At 42.7% G+C, this 14,102-nt stretch overlaps 1 protein-coding gene and 1 pseudogene across 1 annotated transcript in view; both read right to left on the reverse strand.

Moving 5' to 3' along the window:
* The window catches only part of LOC134205479 (cystathionine gamma-lyase-like), a 203,593-nt pseudogene that overhangs the window by 82,607 nt on the left and 106,884 nt on the right, over nucleotides 1–14,102 (reverse strand).
* LOC134205477 (uncharacterized) overlaps nucleotides 1–14,102 on the reverse strand; it is a 128,451-nt gene that overhangs the window by 41,692 nt on the left and 72,657 nt on the right. Inside the window, exon 3 of the mRNA XM_062680752.1 lies at nucleotides 10,349–10,480. Coding sequence (XP_062536736.1) covers nucleotides 10,349–10,480 — 132 coding nt within the window. The remainder of the gene's footprint in view (nucleotides 1–10,348; nucleotides 10,481–14,102) is intronic.

Genomic DNA, 14,102 nt, shown 5'->3' on the forward strand with positions numbered 1-14,102 from the left:
AATCAATAAGCCATCGAATATAAAATACAATTTTTTTACTCACTTATAAATTCTGCAATTCTCATATGCAATTATAGAAATGTTAAAATATTCTTTGTCTCGGGATTAAAATCTCAAACTTAAAAATACATTTACACTAGCCGGTTTATAACGTCAAACGCACTTAACTTTGAGCTGTGCACTGTTTAAAAAAATCCCGAAGGCAGCATTCGTTTAAATTTTCCTTGACGGTGGCGGCGTTTTCTTCGTGTCTTTAAAAAGATTATTTATTACCAGACTAAGGCCGGAATGGCCTGTGCAATACATAAAAGTTTTCTCCATTCAGCTCGGTCCATAGCTGCACTTCACCAACCATGCAGTCTGCAGGGGTCCGCAAATCGTCCTCCACCTGATCGATCCATCTTGCCCGCTGTGCACCTCGCTTTCTTGTTCCCGTCGGATCGTTGTCGCGAACCATTTTCACCGGATTACTGTCCGAAATTCTGGCTACGTGCTCGGCCCACCGCAGCCTTCCGATTTTCGCGGTGTGAACTAAGGATGGTTCTCTCAACAATTGATGCAATTCGTGGTACATTCGCCTCCTCCACGTACCATCCGCCATCTGCACCTCATAGATTGTGCGCAGCACTTTCCTTTCAAAAACTCTCAGTGCGCGTTGGTCGTCCACGAGTATCGTCCAGGTCTCGTGTCCGTAGAGAACTACTGGTCTAATAAGCATTTTGTAGATTGTCAGTTTGGTACGGCGGCAAACTCTATTCGATCGGAGCGTTTTGCGGAGTCCAAAGTACGTACGATTTCCTGCCATGATGCGTCTCCGAATTTCTCTGCTGGTATCTTTATCGGCGGTCACCAATGAGCCCAAGTACACGAATTCTTCAACTACCTCGACTTCGTCACCACCGATAGAAAATCATGGTGGGTGGCTTACATTGACCTCTCTTGAGCCTCTTCCTATCATGTACTTCGTCTTCGACGTGTTGATGACAAGTCCAATCCGTTTAGGTTCGCTTTTCAGTCTGATGTAGGCTTCCTCCATCCTCTCAAAGTTACGTGCCATGATATCAAAGTCGTCGGCGAAACCAAATAACTGGACGGACTTCGTGAAAATCGTACCACTCGTGTCAATCCCTGCCCTTTGTATTACTCGCTCCAAAGCGATGTTGAATAGCAGACACGAAAGACCATCACCTTGCCGTAACCCTCTGCGCGTTTCGAAGGGACTAGAGAATGCCCGTGAAACTCGAACTACGTACATCACCCGATCCATCGTCGCTTTGATCAACCGTATCAGTTTATCCGAAATCCGTTTTCGTGCATTAGCTGCCATAGCTGGTCCCGATCGATTGTATTATATGCGGCTTTGAAGTAGATAAATAGATGCTGTGTGGGCACGTTGTATTCGCGGCATTTCTGCAATACCTGACGTATGGCGAACACCTGGTCTGTGGTAGAGCCTTCACCCATAAATCCCGCCTGGTACTGCCCCACGAACTCCCTTGAAATTGGTGCTAGTCGACGGCATAACATTTGGGAGAGTTCCTTGTAGGCGGTGTTCAGCAATGTGATTGCGTGGTAGTTGTTACAATCAAGATTATTGCCATTTTTGAAGATGGGACACACGATATCTTCCATCTGATCCTGCGGAAGAACCTCATCCTCCCAAATCTTCGTAATTATCCAGTGCAATGCTCAAGCCAGTGCCTCATCCTCGTATTTAAACAACGCTCCTGGTAGTTGATCAACCCCAGGGGCTTTGTTGTTTTTCAGCCGGTCAATATCCTCCTGGATTTCCTGGAGATTCGGAGCCGGAAGTCACATGTCCTGCGCGCGTGCTCCTAGGTTCATTACCATACCGCCACCGTTGTCTGCCATATCGCCATTCAGGTGCTCTTCGCTCGTTTGTAAGAAGGTTCCCGTAAATGTCCTTACACATATCGGGATGTGGCACGTGGCCCTTACGTGAACGGTTCAACTTCTCATAGAACTTTCGTGCGTTATTAGCGCGGTGCAGTTTCTCCGTCTTTTCACGGTCTCGATCTTCCTGCTGGCATTTTTTTCTCCGAAAAATCGAGTTTTGTCTGTTCCGCGCCCGTTTTTATAGTGCCTCGCTCGCCCTCGTGCGGTGTTGCAGCAATCTCGCCCATGCTGCATTCTTCTCTTCAACTAACTGCTCACATTCGCCGTCATACCAGTCTTTTCTCTGATCCGGGGCCACCGTGCCTAGTGCAGCGGTTGCGGTGCTTCCAATGGCGGATCGAATATCTGAAGCAATCTTCAAGAGATGCTGCGCCTAGCTACTCTTCCGTTGAGAGTGCCACTTCCTGCTGCTGCGCGAAGTCTTGGGCTAGTCTACCGTCTTGTAGCCGCCCAATGTTTAGTCGCGGCGGACGATTCCGACAACGGACACGAATAGGAACATGGAACGTTTTAACCCTAGCCCAGCAGGGTAAATTGGCACAACTTGCCAATGAGGCACGCCGTATGAAGCTTGAGATCCTGGGACTGAGTGAAGTCCGTTGGCCAAACTTTGGAGAACACAGAACGCCGTCGGGACAAGTTCTGCTATACTCTGGTTTACGAGGTGAACACGCTCCCCGGCATCGCGGAGTTGGCTTCCTACTAAGCGCTCAGGCACACTCTGCGCTTATGAAGTGGGAACCTATAAGTGAAAGGATAATCGTTGCCAGATTTAGAACACGGGTCCGAAACCTTACTATAATCCAATGTTATGCGCCAACCGATGCTGCCGATCTGCAAGACAAAGAGAACTTCTACAGTCAACTCAATGCCGTCGTAGATAGAATTCTGAAGGGTGATATCAAGATCTGTTTGGGCGACTTCAATGCGAAGATCGGATCCGACAACTCGAACCATGAGCGCATTATGGGACGCCATGGTCTCGGAGAAATGAGCGAAAACGGAGAGCTGTTCGCAGAATTTTGTGGTAATAACGACATGGTAGTTGAAGGATCGCTCTTCCCTCATCGACCGGTTCACAAGGTCACGTGGGTCTCCCGTGACGGCTTTACAGAAAATCAAATCGACCACATCTGCATCAGCCGAAAATGGAAACGGAGCCTTCTTGATGTACGGAATAAACGTAGTGCCGATATCGCGTCTGATCATCACCTCCTCATCGGCGAAATACGCCTGCGCATTGCGCGGATTCGTCGGCAGGAGGAAAGAATTGGACGACGATTCAACACACGCCGACTGGAAGATGCCACGGTGAAACGGTCCTTCGTTGAAGAACTGGAGACGCGTGCTGCAGATATTCCGGAAGGTGACAGCGTGGAAGACCAATGGACCGCCATCAAGAATGCCTTCATCGCCACCAGCGAGAACAATCTGGGTGAACTACGCACCCAGAGAAAACAATGGATCACCGATGAGACCTGGAGGAAGATAGAGGAGCGAAGAGAAGCCAAAGCCGCGATAGAGCGATCGAAAACCAGAGGAGCCAAAGTCTTAGCCCGTCAACGATACACGGCTCTTGAGAAGGAAGTAAAACGCTCATGTTGACGGGACAAGCGAGCGTGGGCAGACTCTCTGGCCGACGAAGGAGAGAGAGCCGCCGCAACCGGGGACATTCGCCTCCTCTACGATATCTCACGACGCTTAAGCGGGGCGAAGATGAATGCAACGATGCCTGTGAAAGACGCGAATGATCAGTTATTGACCGACCCAACTGACCAGCTGAAACGCTGGTTCGAGCACTTCGAACAACTTTTTCAAGTGCCAACCAGGCCATCACCACCTCGGCATGATCTGCCTAGGATCCGACGTATAACACGTGTCAATACCGAAGCTCCATCACTGCTAGAGATTCAAACAGCCATCCAAAGCATGAAATCGAATAAAGCCCCAGGGTCGACCGCATATCAGCCGAGATGCTCAAAGCTGACCCCATGACATCCGCTCAACTACTGCATCGTTTATTTCGTAATATCTGGGACACCGCAACTTTCCCGGTCGACTGGATGCAAGGTATCTTAGTGAAGGTGCCCAAAAGGGTGACCTGACTGTATGCGATAACTGGCGAGGCATTATGTTGCTGTGTACCGTTCTCAAAGTTCTGTGCAAAATTATCCTAGCCCGGATTCAGGAGAAGATCGATGCGACTCTCCGGCGGCAGCAAGCCGGATTCCGTGCCGGAAGATCCTGTGTGGACCATATTGTCACGCTCCGCATCATTTTGGAGCAGGTCAACGAATTCCAAGAGTCCCTTTACTTGGTATTCATTGACTACGAAAAGCTTTCGACCGTCTCAATCACGAGAATATGTGGGGCGCCATGAGACGCAAGGAGTTCCTGAGAAAATCATCGGCCTCATCGAAGCACAGTACGAGGCCTTTTCGTGTAGAGTGCTGCACAATGGGGTCCTGTCCGACCCTATCCGGTCGTAGCTGGTGTGGAGGCAAGGATGTATTCTATCACTGTTACTGTTCCTCATCGTAATCGATGAGATTCTGGTAGATGCGATTGACCGTGAACCAAACCGCGGGCTGTTATGGCAGCCTATAACCATGGAGCACCTAAACGACTTCGAATTGGCGGATGACGTTGCACTACTCGCGCAACGGCGCTCTGATATGCAGAGTAAGCTCAACGACCTTGCCGATCGCTCCTCCTCGGCAGGTTTAGTCATCAACGTCAACAAAACCAAATCGTTGGATGTAAACACGGTGACTCCTTCCAGTTTCACAGTAGCCGGGCAACCAGTGGAGAATGTTGAAAGCTTCCAATATCTTGGTAGCCAAATGGCGTCAGACGGCGGTACCAAGATCGACATAGGCGCACGGATCAAGAAAGCAAGGGCTGCCTTTGCGAGTTTAAGAAATATCTGGAAAAACAGGCAGATAAGTGAACGCACCAAAATACGAATTTTCAACTCTAACGTGAAATCTGTGCTGTTATACGCTAGCGAAACATGGTGTGTATCAGTGGAGAACACTCAACGGCTGCAGGTGTTCATTAACAGATGCCTGCGGTATATAATTCGGGCCTGGTGGCCTCACAACTGGATCTCAAACAACGAGCTCCATCGTCGTTGTCACCAGAGGCCGATAGCAACAGAAATTCGGGATCGGAAGTGGGGCTGGGTCGGCCACACTCTACGTAGGGGCGGAAACTAAATCTGTAAGCAAGCATTAGACTGGAACCCAGCGGGACATCGCAGCAGAGGCAGACCCAGAGGCTCATGGCGGCGAAGCCTCAATAAAGAAATAAAAGAAGTCGACCGAAATTTAACCTGGCAACAGGTTAAAGCGATAGCCGGGCATCGCTCAGGATGGAGATCTTTCAAGTCGGCCCTTTGCACCACCGGAGGTGTACAGGATCCATAAGTAAGTAAGTAAGGACGATTCCGACGCGTGTTGTACACCGTCGAGAGTTTTGAGCGCAGACATACTGCAACGAGATAGTGGTCGGATTCAATATTCTCACGTTCGTGATGTCGTAGAAGAATTTACCGTCGATTAGAACGTGGTCGATTTGGTTTTCCGTTACTTGATTAGGTGATTTCCATGTGGCCTTGTGGATATTCTTACGGGGGAAGAAAGTGCCATTCCGCGGGAGGCTGCAAAGTTTATGCAGCGTTGGCCGTTGTCGTTCGGTACGGTATGCAGGCTATCCGGTCCGATGATTGGTCTATACATTTCCTCCCTTCCTACTTGAGCGTTCATGTCACCGATGATGATTTTGACGTCCGTTGATGATGCTATAGTTGAAGAATCGGCCTTTAAAAAGCTTTTTTCGTTCATTAAATCGGAACGTTTATTTTAAACGGCAAGTTTTTTTTCTAGATTTCTTCTGAATTCATGTGATCTTTTCGACATTTCCTGAATATCCATCGAGAATGAGAATAGATTTTGTGAAACTCTTTGAATTTCCCGTGGATTTTTAAAAGAATTTTCAGTGAAAATTAAGAACAATGTTTCGTATAAAAAAAGAAGTATTTATGATGAAAATTATGAGGAATGTCTCGTCTAAATTCAAAAGAAATCAAATTACAACGTACAATCGTCGAACTTTATGATAATTTACGAATGGAGAAATAAAGAAAACCCTCCAAAATTTGAACGGGAAATTCTTCTTAATTTCGACAAGTTTTTTTTCTGACAAGTTCTTGCGAGAAGATGTCGACAAGAAATTGAAATTGTTCGTGAATGAATATTTCTAAGAATTTCCGCGGTAAATTTTCTTAAAAGAAATTAGAAAAAAATCCACAGAAATCTGATGTAAAATTCCACCTCAATAAAAAAATCAGAGGAAACTTGTTACACACTCTAATTAATTTCTTCCTTGGATTCCTTTGTAATTCTTCTAGAAATAGTTTTGAACATTGGAGGATTTTCTAGGAGGGTCTGTCTCATTTGGAGAATTGAGCTGAAATCAAACTTAAAAGTGACATTTCAATAATTATCGAATAGCCCTGCTAGCAAAGGAAGATTGCTTTTGACAGATATCGCAAAAAAATTAATGTATTGCTAGGTAGCACCAGCCATTCTTATGACCGGGTGATTTTTGTATTTTCGAACTTTTAATTTTAGTTCTCCAATTGAGACAAAACCTGAGAATTCTTCTATGTATTCCTCAAAAAAAAAAACGTTCTGTAATTCTTTTTAAAATTCCTCCTAAAGTTCCTCCAGAAATTTGTCCGGAAGTTTCAAGGATTTGTCCAAAAAATGATCCAGGAATTCCTTTAGAATTTTCTCTAGGACCTCCTCCGTAAGTTCGTCCAAAAATTCTTGCGAAAGTTCATCCAAGAATTGCTTTGGAAGTTCCTCCAGAAATTCCTCCTGGAGTTCCTTCACGAATTTCTCCAGCAGTTCTTCCAGGATTTTTTCCGAACGTTCCTCAATGAATTCCTTCGGAAGTTTCTCCAGGAATTCCTTTGGAAGATTCTCCAAGAATGTTGCCGAAAGTTTCTCCAAGAATGCCTCTTGAAGTATATTCTAGAATTTCTCTGTTATTTTCTCCTGGATTTCTTTCGGAAATTTCTGCAGCAATACCTCAAGAAGTTCCATGTTCTTAAGTATTCTTCCAGTTCTTAAGAATTCATCCTGAACTTCCTCCAAAAATTCCGCCCGAAGTTTCTTCAGAATTCTTTTCAGGAATTCCACCAGAAATTCATTCAGTAATTCCTCAGGAATATCGCACAGGAATTCATCAGGAAAATCCTTCAGGAATTCAATCTGAAGTTTCTACAGGAATTCCTTCTTAATTTCATCCAGGAGTTCCTCCTGAAATTCCTCCTGAAGTTGTTGAATGTTGTTCCGTCAGAAATTGACGTATCTGTCAAGATACAATTAAGTGGTGGAATTCAAGGGGATTGTACAAACTCGTCTTATGACAAGTGAAGACATTCCACTAAAAAGCTCAAAATAATTTTCTTAACAAAATAGACCCTTTATCTCAACGGACCTTTCCATTAACTGACTGGTAGGCTCGAGTGTCCCTTCCTCTGCTTCAGACCCATAAGGGGTCCGAAACAGTTCAGTTTCAGGGTATTGAACTTGTGAGAGAATAGAATATAGAGGAAGAGAATGTGGAGCGGCTTGTTGTCCGCTTCCGGCTCTAGCGACTGCTATGGAACCTATGTATTAGAGAATTGTTTGTAGAGATAGAAACGGTTGAGTTCCCGAGCAAAGCTTGAGAGCAAATCGATAACTAATTTTGTTGTTGAGAAATTGCCTAATTTTATTAACTCAAGTTGATATTCTTTTGGTCGTTTTAACGGTTAAAAGATCAAAATCTACAGCAGAAAAATCTTACTGTGACATCAAATTAAAAACTTTTCTTGCTATCGATGAGAGCATTAGCATAGCATAGCATTAGCATTGTTACGGTGTAATTAGTAGATTGGACACTAGTGATACTCATGTTTTACTTTTGAGATCCTTATCTAGAATGCTATCAGAAATCAAGAAGGGGAGTGGTCCTTGATTCCAGTCTTAGAAAAAATAACAAAAGCATGAGGATTACTACTCCCGGCCACGCCCATCTTCACCGTAACTAGGGAGAGGTAGGAAGTGTTGATGTGGTACTTACTTAACGAGAGGCCACCGACTTAGCGACACCCTCATAAGTACCACGGAGTTGGATGAGGAAGGTATTCGTTGGGTCAGGATTTGCCTGTAGCTGACTATGTAACCGTGGTAGATCTTACCCCGTAACACACCACGTAAAAGTGTCAGTCCTGAAGTCCCGAAACTGCTTTCATCATACTGCCGCCTGAGCACAGCCGCCACTGCCACTCGTAGACAATGTCCCTCCCATAGCCTTGACAGCCTCCAGAAGTATCTCCCAAAAGATTTGAGAATTTGAATGAATTATTAACATGTCCAGCCTTTATACAAAATGATTTGTTCAAGCAAAGGCGTCATAGATGCGAGAACTACATACCTACATACCAATAAACGACACGGGACAACTTTGCTCCACACGACAGTGCAACAATGCACCGAATCGGGGACTTCCTAAACTGTTCTATACAACATTTTTGCATTATTTGATAAAAATAAGCTTCTAATCATTTAATGGCAAAAGAATAAAAATAAAATAAAAACAATCAAACAAAATTAAAATATTCAAACTAAATTTTACTATTTTGGTCGAGCATGGGTCAGCCGTCTGACACCCGCGTTGAAAAATGTGTTCCATGCGTGACCCCCCACACCCCCTCCCCCCGCTACATAAAACAATAACGTGTGCTAATCACTAGTGATGCATCACAATCGTGTATATACTGGAGTATATGCACTATGAGATGCAATTGACCGGAAGATTAGATAAGCATTTCCCCCCTATTTTGAAATTTCTCACTGATAATCATAATTTTAATATTGAAGACATTTGAAGACATTTTACTCGACTGTGAAGACATTTGAAAATATCACCTGGCATGGCAAGTAATAGGGGTGGTAAATAATAAAAAAAATGATAAATTGATTGATTGATTGAAGCTCAACATTATATTCATTTTTCCAACCAAATTTTGAATTCCTCCTCAAATAATAAAATGAAGCCACACAAAATCGAGGGGGCGGTGACAGGAGAACAAAATAATATTTGTTCCAGCTTGATGTCGGTATTTTGCATATAATTCAACTAACGGCAGTTGCCATTCGATTTATGTTGAACTAAAATCCGGAAAATGAACATCCTAAATTAATTCTGATTTGGTTGACAAATGTTAAATTTATTTATGCTTATTCGTTTGATCTTATGGTTATGGTTCTCTGTCGTTTTAAATAAGAAATAAATAATTCAACGACAATTATCATATTGGTCGATCTCTTTCTTAATTTTTTTGTCGTGTTAAACTTGAACATCTGGGGAAAAACTTTCGATAGTACGATTGAGGTTTTTGTTTGTTAAATCAGCGAACACAAATCACTGTTTCCAATTGTGAGAAAAGCAATTTTCTAGCTGTTGACGTAATACTGTCACTCGATTACCATCGTTTCAATTGGGATGCAGCCTATCTAGCGCGTGCCCAACTATATGACCAATAGAAGAAATAATAAAAAAAATTACTACTGATTGAACGCCATGGCACCATACTTTGTGTCGGTCGGGATCTGTAAAAACTTGAGAATCGCTGTTATCTAAAAATTCAACTGAAATATAGGAAATCCTACTTTATATGTGCTAACTTCAATTAAGCAAATATGCAGCCTAAGGCCGAAACTCGCATATGATAAAGAGAATACATTCACTTATAAGGTTCCTGATTGATTTGCCTTGAGAAGTAAAGTAAGTGCACGAACTTGCACTTCACGCATGACTACCGCCGGTTCATGATGCCCCCATCATAATTGCTTTCGATGTTCAATTGTACATACAGGCATTAATGCGTTACATTTACTCTGTTGATGCACTGCAGCCACAGCCATTTCAGATCATCTACTCTTGGCTGTCAATGTCCTTTCTTCAGTTCAATGGCAGCGATATGCGTTCACACTTTTTACGTAATTGCAAGAGATCTTCGAACTCGCGTTAATTCCGTTTCATCCCCCAAAGATCATTATCACCGTTGTTTTGATTGATCATATGAATGCATATCAAAACCAATTGGCTGCATGATCTGAACCAAGGTGCCACCTTGGGAGCAGCATCCATCATTTGCGGTGATCAATAGAACAGGTTGTGCTAAGGATCAACCAGACAAGTACGACCGGTGTGCTCTCATTGAAGTCATTGACCTTCAGCATCCACCGAGGAAAACAACTACTGGTTCTTACTGCTAATAAGCGAATAGTATAATTATATACACTGCCAGGGTTTTCACTATTGAAGGAAGCATGTTATTCACACGAACATACATTAACAAGTTGTCACTTACCGATGCTTGGCCGAATAAACGTAGAATTTTGTGTTGATTTCCTCCGGTGACGATGGAAGCATTTCCAGATATGCAGTCTCTTCGAAGCAGCCCAGCTCCCCATAGCAAACAACTTTGTCTGCTCGTTTTTTCCTGCAATTGAAAAAATAAAATAAATTAATAATGATGGCTTTAACTGATATAAACGAAAAAACTACACATCAAAACTGTGTGAAACTATCACTATGATTCGCTTTTCTAAATTACCCAGAGAAATTCAAGAAACTGATTGTAAATGACTAAAATAAAAAATCCCCCTAAAAAAAGAGAAATTTTCCTTAGCTAAACTTACGTTGACTGTAGGGGGGCTGGGGACACACTAAAGAAATCGCGTCAGTTTCACATGAAAAAGGTTGTAATATTCGGGACCAAAGCCACCAACGTGTCGGATCGTCTGTTGACAAGTTGTACGACTGTTGGACAGTACAACTTTCCCACAGACGCTCCGACTTCACTCCGACCGATCCAAATTTCATGGGGGCGGAGTCGAAGTTGTACAACACGTCGGAGCGTGTGTGGGGCCCTTTATACTCAAGCACTACGATGCCTTGAAGTAAATTCAGTGGAAGAAATTCAATGTTTGTAATTTTTATGATAATGAAATTCAGGCTGTAAAATCTCGATTTCAAAGTGTGTGCGTGAAATGGAAATGTTAAGAAATTAAACTAAAAACATTGAATTTAATTGATAAATTGTATGGATGGGCATACAAACGCATTACAAATTATTATTGGAATTTTCTTCCATTTCTATGGGAATTTTTTTGTAAATTTCACGGCAATTTTGTAAATTTCACGGCAGGTTTGAAAATTTGAAATTCGAGTCTTCCTGTTTTGTGGACAGCCTGATGTGGTTTGCTTATTTTCCAAGGTTGACCTTTGAACCGGTATTCTACCGATTCCAATCTGTTTAACCCTTTCAGGCCCAAATTTTTCTAAGCGGTATCACACAGTAAATTTGATATGTTCCATTTATTTTCGTGATTAAAAATGGAGAACTGACAATACAAGTTGAAACATATTTTTTCGGGATGTACTAGATCAGCGGTTCTCAACCTGGGGTACATGTACCCCTGGGGGTACCATTGCCGGCCCCAGGGGTACCTCGGACCAAAAAACGTAATGGCAGATGTATTACAATTCCAATAAAACTTATTGATACAGTTTTGATAATTATGTATTTTTAGATTCCAAAACTATGTATGGTATGTAATATGCATGGCAATAAGTAAATCAAAATTTATTGAATCCTGCCCACAACGACCAGCATAGTGTATGAAGGGCTGTGCAGCAAAAGATCTAAAGGACAAAAAGTTTAGTGACTAAAATCTAGAATCTAGAGGTTTGTAAGCCTCTATTTGAAAGGCATGAAGGCTTTTTCCTGGCTCAGTAGCTTCGTTGATAAAGGATTGAAAGCCTTTTTTCAAGAAACTCGCTAACTTCCTTTTCAGAGTTTTTTAATAGGCTTCCAGAGACTCGAAAACCTTCTCTCGAAAGTCTCAGAAGCCTCCTCTCAAGACACTAGGAAGCCTCCTTTCAAGATGCTTGGAAGTCTTCTTACAAGAGGCCTCCTTTTAGGAGACTCGGAAGCCTCCTTTTAAGAGACTCTGGAGCCTCCTTTAAGGAGTACTTATACAATTTATTGCGCACACAATTCGCCCGTATGGATGGTTAAGAATAAAAAAGCGATGCTCTGGAATGATTTTTTGAATCGGCCACTTTCACGGATGTTCAGGATCTTCCAGAGGACCGTTTCGGGAGCATTTGCGGGTCGCAAAAGACATTCACAATGGATTGCACAGACCCTTCGTCGTTGGTCGTTGGTTATGGATAAATCGCGAAAAATCTCAGTATTTCTGAAATTCTCAATTTTTTGAAATTCAGCATACGTGACTCCGGATCTTCCGAAGGGCCATTTCGGGAGCATTTGGGGGTCACGGAAGACTGATTGCACTCATAATTCGGCAGGATGGATTGCTACGAAAAAATCGCAAAGCACTGGGATGATTTTTTCCGGAATTAGCCGCGAAACTCTGGGATGAGATTTTGGAAAGTGGCCAGTTCCAGTTCCGGATGTTCTAGATCTTTCGAAGAACCGTTTGAGGGTCACAGAAGACTTTCCCTATTGATTGCATCCATAATTTGCCAGAATAAATGGTTACCAACAAATCGTGAAGCTCTGAGATGATTGGATTTGGATTTGGTCATTTTACGGATATTCCTAAGGATCGTTTCTGTAGCATTTGGGGGTCACAGAAGATTTTATTACTGATTAGTTGACCCGGCAGACGTTATCCTGCATAGTAGGCTTAAATGCGTGTTGTGAACTGCCTATGCGAAATTCTCATACGAATCTTTGTTTTAGTTTTTTACTATTCACTCAACTTTGCTTATGATTTCCACATTGGGAAATATCATATAAACCCGTTGGAAACCAAAACGAACATATCAGCTGAAGGAATGAAGAAAATCCATCCAGCCGTTTTAGAGTTATGCGGATACGAACACAAACCATTTCATTTTCATTATATAGAAGAGAAGAAGAATAGAATAGAATTATAGAAAAGAATAGAATAAAAATCATAATTCGCCAGGATAGATTATTACGGAACAATCTCGAAGTTCTGGGACGAACTTTAGGAAATGGCTATTTTTGCGTATGTTCAAGATCTTCCGTAGGACCGTTTCTAGGACATTTGGTGGTCACAGAAGACTTTCACTACTGATTGTACCACAATTCGCCGAATGGGTTGCTACGAAAAAATCGCAAAGCTCTGAGATGAACTTTTGGAACTGGCCATTTTACGGATTTTCCGGATCTTCCATAGAGCTTTCCGATGACCGCTCAAGGGATAAAATTACCAAGAAATCACTTATAACAGATAGCAAATACAGTTGGGATCATCAAAGCACATATATTCAAGCAATTTTATGTTTCATAACACGAAATTCGATAATTAGTTGCCAAATTGAGAAGCTCAAACAGTACATCTTTAGTACAGGTTCCCCGGCGACTAGAGAGGTCAATTTGGATGATTCACCTTATGGGCTTATTCCAGAAACCTACAGCTTTCGTTTGGTGTCTAAAGATCGAAAATCGGTTGAAATTTGAGTTTTTGTGATCATGATGAAATCTTGGGTCCAAACGAACCCCAAAGCACAATGTGTAACTTTTTCCTAATGCATTAGGAAGGTTAAAGAGGCTTGTAAGTCGATTTGCAAAAGGCTCGGAAGCCTCCTTTGAAGAGGGTCGAAAACCTTTTTCAAAAGGTTTGGAAGCTTCCTTTCTAGAGGCATGAAAGCCTCATTCATAGAGGTTTGCAAGCCTTCTTTCTACAGGTTCGGAAGCCTTCTTTAAAGATGCTCGAAAGCCACCTATAATACGGAAGCCTATTCAGAAGAGGCTTGGATGCTGATTTTCAAAAAGCTCGTAAGCCTCTTTTCAAGAAGCTTGGAAGCCTCTTTTGAAGAGGGTCGGAAATCTTTTTTCAAAAGGTTTGAAAAAGCCTCCTTTCTAAAGGCTTGGAAGCCTCCTTTCAAGAAGTACGGAAGCCTATTTTAAAGAGGCTCAGAAGCCGATTTTCAAAAGGCTCAAAAGCCTTTTTTGAAGGGGGTCGGAAACCTTTTTTCAAAAGGTTTGGAAGCCTCCTTTATAGAGATTTGGAAGCCTCATTTCAAGAGGCTCGGAAGCCGATTTTTTAAAGGCTCGGAAGCTT

The sequence above is a fragment of the Armigeres subalbatus genome, chromosome 1, assembly GCF_024139115.2.
Source record: "Armigeres subalbatus isolate Guangzhou_Male chromosome 1, GZ_Asu_2, whole genome shotgun sequence".
Taxonomy (NCBI): domain Eukaryota; kingdom Metazoa; phylum Arthropoda; class Insecta; order Diptera; family Culicidae; genus Armigeres; species Armigeres subalbatus.